The sequence below is a fragment of the Ips typographus genome, linkage group LG1 (genome assembly GCF_016097725.1).
Source record: "Ips typographus isolate SLU linkage group LG1, UJ_Ityp_2.0, whole genome shotgun sequence".
NCBI lineage: Eukaryota > Metazoa > Arthropoda > Insecta > Coleoptera > Curculionidae > Ips > Ips typographus.
In genome coordinates, this window is record NC_138422.1 from 8,864,287 (window position 1) to 8,883,530 (window position 19,244).

Sequence of the window (19,244 nt, forward strand, 5' to 3'; positions counted from 1 at the left end):
AGGATGATTAGAGACAAACTACAAAATGTTTTGATCAGCCTATATTATTCACATTTAAATTTTACCATTAGAAATTAGACTTCTGAAAATACGAAGTTAATTAAGTAGTCACCGAATACATTCAGATCTAAAAATAAATGTGTAGAGCATACCAAAAATAATGTCCTTAAAATCCCTAAAAAACACTAATATACAGAGTTAGACATATGGAACATGGCCAGTATCTAATAAAATTACCGAATTAAAACTTTCAATTAAATCACCTTGTGTATATTCACTTAGAAAATATTGCATAATTCCCTCCTATTATATTTTTTGGTCTAACTCGTGCATATCAGCGTTCACAATAATCACAAAATTCCTTTTGGTACACTCCTTCCAATGGCTTCGATTGTACTACTAAGTTGATTCTAAGAAGTACTTATCACAAGAACAGCTAACATTATTTTTATATAAAAATTTTACATTATATACTTACAGATTTTGCATGTGGGGTGGAAAAAGTACGGTCGAAGATTTGGCTATAGGTTTGCTCACGGGTTAATTTAACAATACAGGGTGATTCGTAAACAAAAAACCTTTTAGAGTGGAAATATTATAATTTCCTGAACCACCCGATAAAAAGACTGGAAGAATACATGCTGTAAAAGCAATATTGTAACACATCCACGGAACACCCTGTATAATACTGACTCATTTCACAATAAACAAATAAACGACAATACTCTACCATACTCCACATATAAAGTTATAAAAATATCAATTTAAGGTGTAAGGTACAAATAGTATTTTTCTCCTAGTTATACAGGGGGTCACAATTTGTGGGTCGACAACAGATTCAGTTGGTTAATTTAGGGCAAAGTTACTCTATTTTGAAACCAGATTTGAGCTCTGCACTCCCAAAATTTCTGACATCCTGTACAGACTTAACTGTATCACAAATTTAAAGACGTAAACCACAAAAATTTTGCTCTCAACAACATTAAAATACCGGCAATACCAGAAAAACGTGCGACTTAATTTTGCCATTTCTACTACGATTAAGTATAGGATTTTACTTGCATTATTTACGATTTGATCGTTTCTGTTTAAAAACGCAAGAGGCAAGCAAAAAAGCTTTATTTTCTTCTCTTAAAATTACTAATTTTACTACGAATCCCTTGCGGTAATGAAATCTAAGACTTAAAGACAAACATATTAACACAAATCACAAATTAGGGTAAAGGCTAATTGAAAACAAACGCGACTTTAACTTAAAAATGCTTTTCATAGAAATAAAATTCTGTAAAATACAAGGTGTCCAATTAAAATACTCCGTCAAAGTTGGTAAAGTTCTTATTTTCCATCCAATCGAATTTAAATTATTGTATGTCTTAAAATATGTCTGTCTATAGATCCACAAAATTCTATTTCGATTGGATTAAAAATAATCGTTAAATCCCAACAGAGTAGTAAACAAACACCTTATATAAAGGTATTAAAATACACTATTTAAAGTGATGATGGTTTCCTTTAAGCAAACACTTGGTAACCAAATTTGTTTCATAACAAATTTGATTAAAAAGTATTTAGTTTTAATGTAATCAAATTAACTGTACAGGGTGTTCAATTTATGTCAATATTAGCGAGTTTTAACATCGTCACAATGACGTATTTTGACAGTTTGTCGTTATGGTTTTTGTCAAATTACGTCATAGTGGCGCCATATTCGCTCTGCTCGTTCCATGGAGAGTGAAAACAAATGCGGTGATTCATTACAAAAAATTAATTTTGGCAACTTCAAAAATATGATTTTTTGGATCTGTAGTTTAGACAGCTTGTATAATTGTAATCCCCCGAAAAAGGGCTGAAATATGTTTAAACTATGTGTCAACCTTTTGCAAAATATTTTTATTTCAACGTCGAATATCTTTAAAACGATTATACCTATTTAGGGATAGGACATTATACACAAAATGTTTCTGAATTATCAAGCAGACTGAGAAGTTGATATACTCTTTCAGTTAAACCGAAAGTGAGAGAAAGAAAATATTTTTTTAAAAAAACAGCACGCATCCAATTTATCTTAATTCCAAAATTACAAATTTCTATAAATATTTGATCCTAATAATTTTTTTTATAAAATCGTTCTAAAAAGTACACCTTTTATAAAGACTTTTTTGCATATGGTTTCATTTTTCAATGATTTTTAGTGCAAAAAGAGAAACTTAACCGGTAAGTACAACAAAGGTTTTATATTTGCTGTGCTTTTGTTATCAACCAAGTCGATTTATAAAAAATGTTGGATGCAACCCAAGCAAAGAGTTATTTATGCAATAAGTGCAAAAAGTACATCTTTTTTGCCCGCAAGTGAAAGTTGTTATACGTTAACAACATGTAAGTGCAAAAAAGGACTTTTTGCATGGGTTGCATTCAACATTTTTAATGAAATCGAAAATTACCTTATTGCACTACTGGAAAAAAGAACTTTTTGCACTAAAAATCATTAAAAAAAGGTGTATTTTTTGGTACAATATTAAAAATGTCTTTTTTTGCACTTAAGTGTTGTTAAACTCCGACTTTCGGTCTCGTATAACAACTTTCACGTTACGTGCAATAAAGATGTACTTTTTGCACTAGTTGCATAAACAACTATTAATGAACGGTTTGGGTAGCTAACCCTGTATAAGACTAAAAATAATTGTTCTAAAGCCTTCATAGAAATTAGTCGATACATTTATGAAACACACTGTAGTTGAAAAAGAATCGAACACGCTAATTTTATAACAAATAAATACCCTTTACGGTTCAAAAAAAAAAAAAAAAAAAAATACACTCTCATAATTAAATAAAAAATAAAATCCTCAAAAACTTGAACCAAAACTGAGATCCAAGTAGAAAAATGTAATATAAAAAAGGGGTTCCTAAACTGTTTTCCAGTTTATGATTAATTTAAGTACACAGTTTTTTTCAATTAGCCTTTCATCGTTACAAGTTACAGCTTAAAATACGGGATGATGTAGCTTTCGTTTTGAATAATGAGTATTTTTACAAAAGAAAAAATGACATGAAAAACATTTTTTTTGCCTTGTTAAGAGGCAGTTGATAGTAAAAAGTAAATTGGGTCACTACCTTCAAAAGAATAGTGTCTTATATAGGACAGATTGCATGTCACAATTTGTCCTAAAACCGACTCAAATGCACTGCCTTGCTAATGTATTAATAATAGTTTTAGAATAGAAATTAGAAGAAAACTGTTAAAAGGCAAGATTTATGATAATGGTAATTAAAAAACAAATGTGAGATCATAAACATTAACAACAGATAATAATTTATTTGTACTTCGAGTTCAATTTCACTTAATAAAAATTAGAAGTTAACAAAACTAAACTTTTAGAATCGAAAATATGGATGAACAGCGAATGATTGTAACATGCAACAAACGCTTTTTAGCGTGGTTTTAATATCACTGGGCTAAAGAAAACTGTACACCTATCTAAATGTAAACGAATGAGCAAGCTTGAAACTTAGAGTAGCCGCTTGCCAAGGACACATAACACTAAAGCAAAAAACACCCTACTTTGGTTTTCAGGGACAGCGACATAACTTTTCAGCAACTTGTGGTTTCTATATCACACCTTTTAAACAAAGCTCACATATCCCAGTCAATTGAACAAAAAAATGCTTTATCACAATAAATATATACTAAATTGATTGAGAATTGGTTGGCTAATAAGGAACTGAACTCCATAAGGTGTTATGGATGGTACGCTTCAAACAAGCAAGCAACATGAATGGGTCAACAACCAGTTCAACCAAGTTGCATGGCGAAAAATAGTAACAAGCGTATTTGCTGATGACAGTCATGCATTATATACACCGTATCCACTTTGACACGTAGAGCCCTTATCATAGGTATGTTGATTCCCCTGCAAAATGTAAAGGTTAGTTAAAAAATGTTCAACTACAATCCAGTATTAAAAAAAAAACACAAGCAAACAATTCAAATTATTAAGCAGTGTCAGTGAATAGTTTTTTTATGAATGAACAGCAACTATTCAGAAACATCACTTTTGTTAGTTTTACTGTAAATATAGTATTTACCTTAAATCCACCATCTACCAATGCGGTTAGCTGATAGTTAAAAGACAACAACTAATACGTGCAGAGGTACTAAATTTAATAATTTGAAAATAACAGAAAGTATGCTACAAAATTCGTTTGTTTTTTACACTTACAAATATCATAATTTGATTGATATACATTATAAGGGAAATTACACATGATGCTTGAAACCCTCCCTAACCTCCGAACACATTCAGCAATAAACATTTTAAACATAATTTTGATTGTCCAACAACTGTAATTATTGCGACTGATCCAACAAATTTGCAGGCACCATGCGTAATTTCTTGAGCTAAATCTAATAAAATGCTTATAGTATTTTGTACTTTCTTGCAAAAATAAGGTCTAAAAATGGTATGGTACAAAACGTATCCGTATGGTGGCTAGTCGCTAAAAAAGTACGCAAATCAGTGAATAAATTCGATTAAATATGCGCAGAGTGGAAGTAATGTCAGCCTCTAAAGCTGTAAAGTCTTTATAAAATATTGTAGTGGTTTTCACGTTAAAAACCGGTTTAAAAAAATACAGCAAGCTTTATATTGTAGACGTGGCCTTAATTTTATTAGGTAATTACAGGCAGTTGAAAAAGTTCAGTAAGTTTTGTTGAATATTTATGGCTAAAAGCAACTGTGGTTAATCTCCATGTTTCACTATTACAAAAAGTTACTAAATATAAGTGTTCATAAAATATACTGGGTGTCCCAATAAGCCGTACAAAGGACTGTTTTGCTGTTCCAGAGTCCAGCTGAAACTCCTAGGGAAATCAGGGAATGGAATTCTCAAGAGAAGTGTTGATAGAACGTGACAGAAGGAACTGACAATGGCTGGTTTCTGTCACATTCTTCAAACCTTTCTCTTGATAACTCACCACTTCCCTCGTTTGAAGAATACGCACCCTGGTATATTGTGACTAGTCCTTGCTTGCTAGTCCTTTTAAAAGCAAATTCAGTGATTATGTCTGTGTCTCTGATGGACCGTTTCGTCTATTTGCTATCATCTTCACGAAAATACGATCAGATTCATAGGGGTAGGTAGATCAAATATACGTGAATTATACAGGGGGTAAGAATGTGCTGAAAAAATTGGGGTTTAAACCCCAAAATGAGACTTAAAAAGCTGTAAACAGCGTGACAGCGGTAGTAAGACCAAAATGATACTCTTTACTCAATCTACCACCAGTACAAACAAAGAAACGCTGAATTTGATCAACAATTGTTGGATTACTTTAATTGAAAAATGTAATTTAACTACTTTGTTTTAACTGACAGGTTTAATTTTGTTCTAATTTAGTTTTTTGTGCCAAATTATTTTTATTATACTATTTGTAAGTATCAATTATAGGAGACAAGACCTGTGAGTCCCTGAAAAACAATTTCAACCCGCTCAGAATAGAGCTTAGGAATGTTTAGTAAGCGCAAAGTGTCTGAATTATGGAATTTCAATCCCTCATAACTCAGTCACATGGCAAAATACAGGAACATGTTAAGAGACACAAATTGTAGGGACTAATTTCCTACGAACACTTAAGAAGGACATTTTGCCCTCAACAGCGTCACAAGGGAGTTATTTTCCGAAGACTAAGACAAGATGTGTGAGTTCCTGAAAAACAATTTCAACCATCTGTATTTTCTTTTTAATCGCAGAATTAAGCAAGGATCTTAAAGAAAAAATTGTAGCTATTTTAATTCTGTACTGAAACCTTAGAGAGACAGTGTGTCCTTAAGGGCCTCAGAAGGGAGATATTTGCTTAGGAATGAAATGAAAACAAATTGTCCTGAATGTTCACAAAACTTCAATCTCTCTATACAGGGTGATTCACAGTGACGGTATATTAGAAATATCTGGAGAACAGCTCAAATTTCGAGTGTAGCTTAGGTTGGATCCAAACTCTCTTTCCAAAATATTTTGGACCTTCTGGTGTTATTGTTAGATCAGTCGAAAAGAATACCAACTTTCGATTTTCAAATGAAACACCCTGTTTTTAACATCATTTTTAAATTCATCAATCATTTTTGAGTGGGGCTATGATATACTGTATAACTTGGAAAATAATGTTGGAGTTTTATTGGTAGCAACTAAAAAGAAATGAAAAAAAGTAAATACTATTTGTGACAGAAAAATACATGTAAATAATGTATTTGCTGTTAGACAAAGTTGTTTTTAGCCATAAATAATCCAGTTACTCGACAATCATGGAATAGAAGACTAGGGCATAGACAATAACATGCAGAAAAAATTGGTAAGTTGGTTTTTACGCTCCATTGCAAAGCGTTTGCAGTGTTCACTTAAAAAAAAATGATTAAAATGTCTTTATAGACCATCTTTTGCTTTGAATATTATTGGAACAGTGTGAAACATTTGATTTCACCTTACTTTCGGTAATCGTTGGCCCAGTTTATCAATACCAAACTTATTTGAGCGATGTATGCATTACATTTTGTTGCAACAATAAACTAAATACTACACAGTAACAATAACAGTTATTCAGCAATTTCAATAAATGGTTTTGGTAAGTAATACAATGTGGTCAGAACGTAAAATATTCAGTTAAATTGTTTAGTTTTTTAAATTAGCCACAATCCTGATACAGAGTGTTTCATGTTTTTTTATACCGTAGTAGTGAAGTTTTCGCACAAGAAATTTTTGTAGGAGTTTTGCATTTCAGTAGAACCCAATCCAAAAATATAAAAAAATTGTTTTATGTCATAATGGAATGTCTTTATAAATTATTTTTTTTATATGCGCTTAAAACAAAGTCAATCGAGGTAAATCAAGAATCTTTTCCAATTACTACGGTATAAGAAATACAATATGAGGTGGGTTGTTTGAGATGGAACACCCTGTACATTAGAAGGATAGTGACAAGAAAATGTATAACAATATAAATCACTCAGCTCAGCATCAAAGTTAAGATTAGATATCGATTAAAAGGTTATAAATTGAAGATGTACAAAAACGTTTAAATTCTGGCAAAGTTGGGCAGTAAATGCTTCTGAAATTTAGATTTACCTCTTGCAAAATACAGGGTGACACACTTTATACTAGCAGGGCATTAATAGAGCAGCTTGTTAACAGCAAGATACGGTGTGTTTTTGTTAACACCATTCTAAAAATGCAAAAAAGAGCAATTGTGTCTCCATAACAGAAACGAACGAAACGCCATGTACTGTACGTGCTATGCAACTATGTTACCCTTACTAATTAGTACACAAATCAATTCAAAAAAGATAAAATTGCACAACTTTGACATAGTTCAAACATTTTTGTATCTTATCATGAACCACACTGTAGGACAGCTAAACATAGCCAACAGTCTTCAAAAATCTGTCAGTATCACGAATACTCAATATTCATAATCAAAATGATAAAACTTTAACGTCTTGTGGTTAACGAAATGAAACAGAAACCATTTTCACAACATTACCGTTTTCATAAATAATTTAAAAAAATTGAACACCAAAAATCACTCAAAATCACAACGTTTCTTACGACGATGGTCACACCATCAGGACCTCCGAGTGACTATCTCCCCCCGATGAATTTAGTTGGGATGTCAGCTCGCATTCGCTCAAAATCCGGTACCCGATTCTTGGCGGATCGAACAACTCTTCGTCCATCACCACTGGTATATGGAAAGATAAGCGGAAGGAACCCATCAAGTTTGTTAGTATTAGTTGTCAAAGGGTATAGAAGAATGGTCAAGTGGTGGTTTCAAGTTGACTTGACAATAAAAATGTTAATTGTAATTATTAACTTAAAGCAAAATGTTAAAAAACACTTTTAGTGCCAATTGTATTAATAGCTCAGATTACATAGCTTTTATTTGATGTAACAAGTTTCAATATAGATTTGCAGAAATTGTGTAATATATGTAAAATTGTGCGCTTTGTTAATACATTTTGTGTGTGTTTCCTGACTATAGAGCATACATTATATGTTTTAATCTCCTTTTCCTTTTTATTTAAAAATATTATTTGTAATATTGCAAGCCATAATCGCAATTACACGTTCTGTTAATGTTTATTGTATTGAGTTGTTTAACACGGAAATAGTGTCGAAACGTGGCATTAAATTCAGAAACATGTAATCATAACTTCTCCCTAATGTCAAATTGATAAGATGAACGTTTTATTAAAGTTCCAAAACAAGCAATTTAACCATTTTCCATTCAAATTTTACAAAACCAATACCGGATCAAAATATTTATTTGGAAACAGAGAACATAAAGCATGATAGAGATCTGTCTGTTTTGACACTTCAGCCTCTTATTTAAACCTACTCTTCAGTTGTTTAGCATGTTATTATTAATTGACAATAATAAATAATGTCTAAACAAAAATGTTTAATGTGACAGTTTGCAATAAAGTCATTGTCACGTAATCATCAACAATTTAATAAATTTATCTGCAGAACAAAACTGGTATTTTACTTTGTGACCAACTGTCAAATGACGGTAGGGCACGCGCAACGGCAAAATTCCTAAACTTGGCGCAGTGATATACACATACACATAATAAGGATAATTTAAATTCCACCCATTGACTAATCGGTGACTTTCATCTCAACCAGCTGCAGTTCATTATGTTTCCATTGAAATGCAAATATTCCTGTAAGAGAAAAAACCGAACTTTTTCATGGCCAATGGTATAAATGATTGTTTGGCAACATTTGTTTTTAAAACTGTCGACCATTCAAAATTAATACATATCCGTTTGATAGACAGTTCTTCCCAAAATAAAAAAATTAAAAAAATGTTAGTTTGAAAGCAGTAATTGATATCGAAAGTAGGCAAAATGGTGGTTGTGGTGAAGACAAATTATAAATTCAATTCGAAAAATCAATGGTTAAAATATTATTACCATTACCACTATAAAATAGAGAAAAGATGATTTAAAATACAAAATTTGTTCACACATTAAATAGTATGCAAACATAAAATGCATATAAATTATTACCAAAGAGGCTTCAGCGTATTAAATAAAAATGTAGTAATAGTATGGTAATTAATTTATGAAATCTGTGTTATTAACACACTAACAAAGCACAAGTGTACGGAAGCAATATTTTCAAGCACATTAAGTTTCAACACAACAGCCCATTTGAAACTCATCACATCAAAAGCTATTCGAATTGCATCGATCACCGTGAAAGGTTAAAGGGGGGCTTACACTCTAATCAAACCATGCAACTATATGTTTAAAATTGTAATAAAGATTCCTTTTTCAACTACAAGAAATTAAGAAATTGTTTGAACTTAATGAAAAGGAACCTCTATTGCCGACACCAAATAACAACTGAAAACCAACATAAAACATGTATTAATGGAAAAAGTTGTCACATAATGATATGAGTATGAAGAAAACGACTGTCGAAAAAATCTGTTATAGCTGGTGTTATCTGTGGCTGATTAAATTAATGATTGAAGCATGTATGTACAAGAGAAACGCCATTTAGAACTTTAATGTTTAAATAACAAATATTTATTCATTACAAAGGATACAATAACAAAAATAAATAGAGGCAATCTAATCACCTGGGATTTATAATCTAAATATAGCTTCTTTTTAAGAAGATCTTATTATCAAGTATACTTGGACAATCTGAATGAGTTTGCAATTGGGTTTTTGTTTAAGAAATGACGTGCGCTTCTCAATACTAATTTACTATAAGAACTATAACACCTTCTTAATATAAGAAATACTTGTTTTAAAATGAAAGATAAGTAGTTAGATTCACATTAAAGCCGTGAGACTCATTTTTATAGCAAAAATAGTTCTACTGTTGATACATCATTCGATCGGCGAACAGCTAAAGAAATGAACAATACAACCCGGCATGAAACACCTGACAGTTTTTTTGCTGTTTAGCCATCAACCGATTCAATAACATTGATCAACAGACAGAATAACACAGACAGTCATAATCATTCAAACGTTTTTCGCTAGTTTTAAGTCGACAAATTATCACTGTTGCCTAACAAGAGGCATTTTAGCATTATCCTCACCAGAATCCCATTCGTTGTCGTCGGACTCGTCCGAAGATCCAACCGAGCTCTCGCAGGGTGTCGTGTCCTGCTCTGAAGCTGAAGTATTCAATCTCGGCACCGACGGCGGATCTGGTTTCGAGATTTTTTGTACTCTCATTATTAACTATAAATACAAATCAGGCATTAGATTATATTAACAGATATAGTATTGGTAGAACAAAAGTTAAAATACAGTCCAATTCTCGAAAGTTTACCAACACGCGACAAAACCATATAATACGAAGTCAAAAAAGAGAATGCGTGAGCTCACAAGTTTCTTTTGTCACCTGATGGTCAACTTTCGAGAATCAGACTATAGTTTCCAACATTCAAACACTAAATCAGCCCTAGTCAAAACATGTTAGTGGTTCAGATTAAAGCGATGACTTCATTAACATTAAAATTTAGAATCTCACAGTAACACAATGGTCAAAAGCCTCCTAAAGAGTTGTTTACGCCTTTATAGTGAGCCACTTGTTGTGTGTAACGTCGCGCCTCGTAATTATTCCTATCATCTGTCAACGTAAAACGTCAATAGAATGTTGTTTGAAACCCATTGTGTTTGCTTTAAGGTTTCCTAACAGCTGCTAACAGAAAGCTTCTTGTGTTTTATGCGAGGGGTAGATCGCTGAGGTAATTTGGTGTACACACTCGAGGTATTATGAGGCACTTTCCCATTATTACGAAGCAGTGTGAGGTATTACAAGGCATTTATAAGTCATTTGAGAGTATTTTGAGGCATTGTCTGTATACTTAAAAATGTTTTCTGATATTTTCATTGGAATTTTGAGTGAAATAAAAACCTAACTAAAAGAAATTTTGCGATATTTTAAGGAATACATTGCAGTAGACAATGAAGTGTATCACTATAACAAAATTGACTGAAAATTGAACAGAACAGCATAGGCACATTGGGTTTAACAATATTCGTTACAAATTAATTATTATAATAATTTACCAATTTTTCAACAATTCATGTTGAAACTACATTGTTAAGGTCACGTGACTGTTTTTGACAATGTCAACTAGCTTTTACAGTGTTGCAAGCTCAAAATTGTATCATTAACGTCACGTAACGTGTATTTTACAATTTCAGGTTTTACAACTGTTTAAATTTAATTTACCAAATGATGAACATTTAAATTACATTTTAAAGTCACTTGACTGACAGGTGTCAGTTGGCTTTGACAGTGTTGCCAGCTCTAAAATGGCATAATCAAAGTCACGTGATGTGTCTCTTGCAATTTCACCTTTTACAACTGTCTAAAAAGTCTATATTTAATTTACCAATTTTTTTAATTTTAAACCTCATTTTGAAGGTCACGTGACTAATTTTGACAGACGTCAACTGACCTTTACAGTGTTGCAAGAACATGCAAAATTGCATTTTCAACGTCACATAACGTGTATTTTGCAATTTAAGTTTTTACAACTGTCTAAATTGAATTTACCATTTTTCAAAGTTTAACCTGCATTTTGAAGTTCACGGGACTGTTTTTGACAATGTCAACTGGCTTTTACAATGTTGCAAGCTCAAAAAATGAATTATCAACTCACGTGACCTAGTTATTACAATTGCACTACTGTCTAAATTTAAATTACCAATTTTTCAACTGTTTCTTTTAAATGATAAGTGTCTTTATTTGACACGTGCTAACTTGGTTACTATGACAATCAGAAGATTCGTGAAAACGTCAAAATATAACCCGTAATTTCAGACAACCCTACAAAAAATATTTTTTGTATATCAGAATTTAAAAAAAACAGTCACCTGTCCTTCAAATCAATTTGAAGCTCTAGGCACTCAAATCAAGTGTCAAAAATTTGGTAATACCTTTACGTTGTCACCTAACTTAACCTAAAAATTGTGACGGGACCTTTTAGATATTTTAAAGACATTTGGATGTTTTTCGAGGCATTTTAGTCAATAATAGAAGCATTGTGAGATATTTTAAAGGCATTTCAAGGTATTCTGTATGGGAAAAGGCATTTTGGTGTAAAAAAAATTCGGCGGTCTACCACTCGGTTTTATGGCCAATTACAATGTAAAATCAGCATGTCACAAATTAATAAAAATTAAACTTTTGACTGAATTGAACTCTTCTTACAGGATAAACAAAAATATAGTTTTCAACTGTTTAAAAACTAACCCGCCAGCCTAAATGTTCCTGGTTTACACTTAGCAAATATTGTCACCAAAAAGTTACTTACTATAACGCAGTAATTCCCACAAGTACAGGGATTTGGAAAAGATTAAATAAACACAAGACATTCGAGACTCTCCACGTTTTTAAAGCGCGCATAATAAGGTATGGCTATCAGCCTTAAAACGTTTACAAACTCATGCACGTCGTGCACTAACTTAAAACGACAAAAAATTGTATTAAAGCAAATTCCATCATACATTTAAACATTAAACCCCAAGTTAACTACAGTTTATCCTTAATAGTAAGGTAAAACATTGAAATCAACTTCTTCACATAAATTTTGATGTTCACCTTTGAAATTCAGTTATTTTAGGTGAGATTAAAACTTAAAATTACAGATAACCAACAAAGACTTACCTTAAAATTTTCACTGAATATTTTGTGCTGTTTATCTTTCTTGTTCAGCCTATCCAATTCATGTTTTCGAAACACGATCTCAAAGCAATCCTCGTCCAACGCTCGGCACAACTGATTATCGTAATCTATCACATCGCCGGAACTTAAATGACCGGCCACAAAGAACGTGTTGAACCAAAAATGGAACAGTTTCTCCTTCCGCATCATCACTTTATTGTAGAATTCAATTTTAACGTCACCGGTCAGACGGAAACAGGCGTCCAGTCCGATGACGAACGGTTTGCCGTCAGGCGGTAGCTTGAAAACGTCACTTTTAAACTTCGTTATTAACCGAAAGTTCTCACTGAGTCGGCCGTTTTTATCGTTCAGTTCCAGACCGATTTTATCGTTCATACAAAACTCCGACACGGAAAAAGAGAGATTTCCCTGACCACCTAGAAAAGTAGGCGCCGGATCGAAAATAAATTCGGTAATTGTGAGAGTTGTAGGACAGTATTGAAGGCTTTGATTCACTAACTGTTCATAATATTTTACGTAACGCACTTGACTAGGTATTGTAACCCCTTTGGTGTCTTGAGTTCTTTTACCACCTGTAAATTGGAACAAAAAACTAGTTAAACCAACAGAAGAAAAAATGAGCGACTCACCATATAAATTTAAAGCACTTTCAGCTGTGGCACAAGTCCGGCTGTGCAATAAATAACAACAAATCATGGTACCAGTTCGGCCCTTTCCAGCCTTGCAATGCACAACAGCTACGTTATCTGAATCCTTTTCCAACCATTCATATACATTCTGAAATACACAAAATTCTGCATATAAATATGTTTTAGAAAGACAGAATATGGTTAATTAGGCAAACAATTTAAATATAAGTGTACAGGGTGATTCAGCGTCAACTGAACAGCGCTGTGTGTTTACAATTTTTTGTATAAATAACAAACTTCTAGATAGCCATGTGAGGCACTGTTTCCGAAGAATTGCAAAATTGGGACGATGCAGATGACAACTTTTTTTGTCCAGATTAGCCAACAATTTAACTGTAATTGGCCTATTTCATAGGATTAGACTGTGATTCCAGATCAGTTCAGCCAGTGCCAACTCTTTAACTGCTAGGAAGTATAACCAATGTTCTATAGAAGTAAACAGTTTTTTATATTTCTCCAGTTATCTGTCTCAAGATAAAAAGTAACCATCCTAAATATGTAATAATTTAATTTAATTTTTTCTCTTCCCTTTCCTGAGTAAAAAACATGGGCCACTTTGAGGATTGGAACAACTTTATCTTAAAGTTTATTTTTTTTCTTTACTAATGTTAAATTTTGATATACCTTGTGTAATTTATGAAGTATTAACCAGGTATGCTATAAAAGGGTTTCTACAGGGTGCTTACGAATGAGAATACTCAAGAACCATCACATAAGCCTACTTGAAATCTGAAAAAGACGTCAAAATAAAATCGAAAGGAATTCGAATATGTACGTTGATCCAACATTGAAAATTGTATGACACAAATTGTGCCATTCAAAATTAATGATCATACACAACGCTCTATGGAAAAAGTAGTCTTTCAACAACGAGAGAGAACCATTTTTAGACAAATAGGTAAGTTAACCAGCTTATTAGCCGTATATGGGATGTTTGTCAATTGCCGACTAACAGTAGGTTTACCAGGTTTGGTTTGTAACGATATTTTAATTTTAATAGTTGTAATTCATTACTCCATATTCAAACAGGGTTGTGTAGACTTCTGCACTAAAGTAGAATTCAGCACTATTTACTCTAAATAACAAACTAGTACAGGACGCCACAGAACTAAATTATTAGCTAGTAACCACCATAAAAGCATTAACGGAATTTAAATAGCTTAAATAAAGGCCACAACTTTAGTTCAACTCAACTTTTAGGACTTGCTACTTTAACTGTCGTAAAACAAAAATACAGATGAAGTCCTCCCGTTCTGAGAGAAACGGGGTCGTCTACCAAAACAACTTTTTTGTTGTGTACTTCTTACTCAGAAAAATATATGACACCTATTTTTTCTTTTTTAAAAACCCAACATTTTACTGCAAAAAAATACGTCAGTGAAAAATATATCTGTGACGTAGAAAGGGACATGTGCCCTATCTCTCTTCTCTTTATAGTGAGTTGAATGAGACGGAATGCATGGACGTGTGTATAATATCTAATATGAATTTTAACCAACCGTCGAGGAAGACGGAAACCTGTGGAATGAATAATTTGCGCCCTGACTTCCACCTACGTTATATAATATAATATGCAATTGAAACGTCTCTTGAAATGTCAGCTACGTCACAGTGGACAGTGGCTCACTCATTCTAACTTTCTTTTTAAGCTTTTTATAAAATTACTAGCGATGTAATATTGAAACGTAATACGTAATAGCTGGTTTAAATGCATGAATTTGAAAAAAATATAGGGGTTTTCGACTCTATTCAGATGAACTCGTGTAGGAATTATTAAATGTGGATTTTCCATATCTCAAGCATTCATCTTCTGAAAATTAAACACCGCGTCGGGTAAAAGTAGCTTTATGGCGAAAAAAATGTTATCTAAAAATAGAGGATTTCTGTTTAGTTGCGTCCGGAAAAATGTGTGAAAACTCTAGCGGGAGAGATCGACTGGTAACAAATTCTTCACAGGTGTAAAATGATATGGATGGAGATTGTTGTTACAAAAATTCTAAATATTTAAGTCTGCAAATGACCGCTCTCAATCGTCTTTCACTTAGTCTGGGATTATCTGTTACTTTAACCAACATTTCTTCCTCTTGGTCTAATGTTAAAATTTTTGGACTTCCAAAAGTATCTTCTTAGGCCGAAACGATCCAGTTTTGCCCAAGCAGACATAAATACGCTTAAATATTGGATTGCTTTCTATGGAGATATGAAAGTACCTTTACCAGGAGGAAGCATTTCCTTTATTAAACTTTGTTTGTGCGTAAACACAGCATATCTTCATTAGAAAACAGCCTATGTCTTGGTACAGTCGCAGATAAAAAGTTATTTGAGCATAAAAAATTTTACAGATACACATAATTTTAAGATCAAGCTAGTTGTCATAAACGCCACCTTTGTTTTCCTATCAAAGCCCAATTTTCAGTAATTTATATCCAGGAGTATGAAAGTATAATAAAACATCTAAAAACATACATACATACTAAAAACTATCTTCTACGCGCTTCTACTCCTTATAAAACGAATGTAGTAGTGATTACATTGATATTGTTTACTGAAATCAACATACAGTTAATATAATGACCAATATTTACCTGACAAAAGGGCTTAATAGACTCGATTTTCGGCGGATTGTGATCGTCGAACGGATAATCTTTAACTCGATTGTGAAACTTAGTCTTATCATAACTTCGTTCAGAGCATAAGTTGTAAATCATGTAGTGGTCCGGATGTTTCTGGTCCAGAAATTTTACTACATCCTCAATGTTATTCCTATAAACGCTTTCAATATTCGAGGCCGGATATCCCATTGCTATAATTCTGTCCGTAATATCTGTAGAATTTATTAAGGATCATAACAGTACACTATAATGTTATCTTTAACTGATAGATTCTTATTCCTATTAAACTGAAATTAAAAGGATACAAGTAAGATCTAAATTGAAACCATCCTTTTTGTATCGGTTGCGTTTCTTACTGACAATAACCTTGATTGGGTTAGTCAGATTCATGTTAGAAAATGACGACGCCATGACTTCGGATTGTAGGCTGCTTTCTGTTGACTGCCTATTTTGGCATTTTGAACAGTTTAAATCGTAGTTTGAAACTACTGCCGGTAGCTGATCACAGAGTTTTCCATTTCCAACAGGAGGAAGAATGTATGCAAATTCTTTGTGGTTACAATGGTGTCCTAAAACAAAAAAATAAGTAAAACAAATGTATTAGAGCACTCTAAGTGTACAACAATTAAAATGGAAATTGTGGCTCATAACTAGACTAAAACCACAATTTCCCACATCAAGAAAATAAAAAATGTAAAAAACTTACTTACATATTATTATAGGTTCATCATTTGTGCAATTTAGCAATTATGACCTTAAAAATATCTGTAACCATTTCTTTTAATTACAGCCTAGTCATTTTACATCACGTTTATGAATGTATGTAATTAAAATTATAAATTCTCAGAATTTCATTCATATTTCGTCTATATAAGTAACTCTAATAACCTATGTTTACAAGCTATTTTCCATATTTTTGCATTTGATGAATTTTCTATAAATTTGTAATACCAATTTTCTAAAACCCTGTAGGTCTATATTTACACCTATAGGATTTTTAATTTGCCGTACATAACAACAATATCCCATTCCTGAAAACTTGGGTGAGCTGTTTTTGAAAAATGGCACAACACCCCTACAATTCATCACACCTCTTTTGCCTGTCATTTTAAGGGGTTTGAGAGAAGTTATTCCAGCTAAATAAGGTGGTAATAATTAACTAAATAATTGAATCCAAAATGTTAAAGGTTGCGTTGGGCTCTCAAAGTAAAAGGGAGTGAATCTGTGGTACTAAATTCTTAAAAATTAAGGCTTGTTTGAACTTAAATTCTGCAGAGTGAAGTAGACCATAATTCTCACAGTGGAGGTGAAAGTATAGAATTGATGAATGAACACACAACCTTCCCAATTCCAATTATAGCCTCAAATTTTCACATGAAGGTGATAAATAGGAGGATAAATATTACTCTAAGGATAAATGTAACAACTTTAATCTTCTAGAAAAAATGGAAATAAAGATTAAAATTAATAGATTTATCTTTAGAGTAATATTTATCCTCCTATTTATCACCTACATGTAAAATTTTGAGGCTATTTGAAATTAAGGCATGGTGTGGATTTTCTAACAAATGATTGGCAGAAGTTGAGTTAGTTGCAGAGATCTATCTTTGTATTTATTTTGTTATACATTTTAAAGTGATAATTAGCTGTTGGTAAAAGTTATTCTAGTTTGGCCCAAATAAACTGCCAGAGCCAGACAATCCTCACAGTGTAAAGTGTGAACTCCTAATCAGTAAATCTTTAATTTTTACAATTTGTTTCTTCAGTGTAATATTTTTTTATATCCATGTCACATTCAAAATAATTCTGAATGTTCAAGTTTTTTTATTAATAAAATTTAGTTTACAGTACCAAACTTGTGTGACTGGCATGCAATTCACTTTTCTTAATGGAATGTTTTCCTGCTGTGTTCAATTGTGTGAGTTCAAAATGTGACAAGTTATGATTACACTTAAAAGTGTTGAACACTTGATTGCAACTTTGGTTATGAAATGATGTAAAAAACCTTCAAAAAACCGAAAACGGTATTGAACTAGTCTGCAAGATAGGTTAGGTCATTCAACACTATTAACTTCATTTGGCTCCTAAGTACTTAGGTAAGTAATTTTATGAGTTGGATTACTTATTATAAATAATAATTACAGCTTTGATTGCAAGATATATTTGTGATATTATTGATCAGAATTATTTACTAAACACCTTAATAATCAATTAACCTTTAAAAATTGTGTTTGATTAATAATCTAGTACTTTCTGGTATAACTAATCTTATATTAGTTCTAGAATTGGATACTTTAATCAGTATTTAAAGTCTAAAGTTTAGCAATTTCTGTAAAAATTGACATACAGAGAAAACATTGTATTTTCACATCAAATATGGATTTTCAAGTATATTTTATCAATTTTCAGTAAAAATTTATTCTGATAAAAATTGTACTAAACATATTGCATCTATAATAAATCCTGATAGCTAAAACCTGTAAAACTGCCCCCATAACTAATTAGGTAAAGGATGAATAAAATAACAGGTAAAAGCAAATAAAACTTACCTTTATACCTGCTCTTAGACCTTCTGCAGCTAACACAGAGACCCATAAAAGAAACCAAATCTTGGAACTGAGTGAAATATTTGGAATTGCTGGCAAATGCTGAATGGATATCATGAAAGTAATTGCACAAATATAAAACAGTGTTAATCACAGATTATGATTGATATATGTTAATAACTTAAAAATAACGCATTGGCACCGGATCAAACAGAAGGCTGAGACCTACTTCATAATACAACAATCACAAAAATCCGTTCAGTGTTGATATGATGTGACCATGATGGGACTGACCGTCTTCCGAGCTGGATCTTCATTTCTGGCACGTGATAAAATACAATTCCATCGGTCTGATGTCCGAACGAATGGAAGCGATCGTCTAGTGAAAGTGATTTTCCGGTTTGGACAGTGTATTAAACCATTTTTTTCTGTATAAAATTGTTTTTTTTTTAGGTTCGGCCTTTGTCTTTTCAATCTACACAAGAGTTCCCCTTCCCGTGTCCCCAAAATCAAGAAAATTTGGTAAAACTGACATTGACAATTTATTGACGCAAGACATATGTGGATTATCAAATTGATGTCAAATAGCAATCAAATAATCAAATATCAAATTCTAGCTGAGTTCAGTTATTTTATCGAGAGTACATACATCACATCATACATTATAGCGGAACATTGATAAAGTT

General features: G+C 32.2%; 1 protein-coding gene across 7 annotated transcripts; it reads right to left on the reverse strand.

The window, feature by feature from the left end:
• Positions 1-26: 26 nt before the first annotated feature.
• LOC145734710 (phosphatidylinositol 3,4,5-trisphosphate 3-phosphatase and dual-specificity protein phosphatase PTEN-like) lies at positions 27-19,084 on the reverse strand. 7 transcript variants are annotated; one of them, XM_081988262.1, is made up of 8 exons: positions 18,562-19,084; positions 16,318-16,581; positions 15,986-16,224; positions 13,341-13,488; positions 12,694-13,283; positions 10,109-10,253; positions 7,594-7,726; positions 27-3,908 (listed from the first exon to the last, which is right to left on the reverse strand). In XM_081988262.1, the coding sequence occupies exons 1-7, from the start codon at positions 18,605-18,607 to the stop codon at positions 7,602-7,604; spliced, it is 1,557 nt and encodes a 518-aa protein (XP_081844388.1). In that variant the 5' UTR covers positions 18,608-19,084; the 3' UTR covers positions 27-3,908; positions 7,594-7,601. The 7 variants fall into 7 exon arrangements, with proteins under 7 accessions (XP_081844388.1, XP_081844419.1, XP_081844398.1 ...); XM_081988272.1 differs by lacking the exon at positions 27-3,908 and having other exon boundaries at positions 4,139-7,726; positions 18,562-18,660; positions 18,788-19,084; XM_081988293.1 differs by lacking the exon at positions 7,594-7,726 and having other exon boundaries at positions 18,562-19,083.
• Positions 19,085-19,244: the final 160 nt, after the last annotated feature.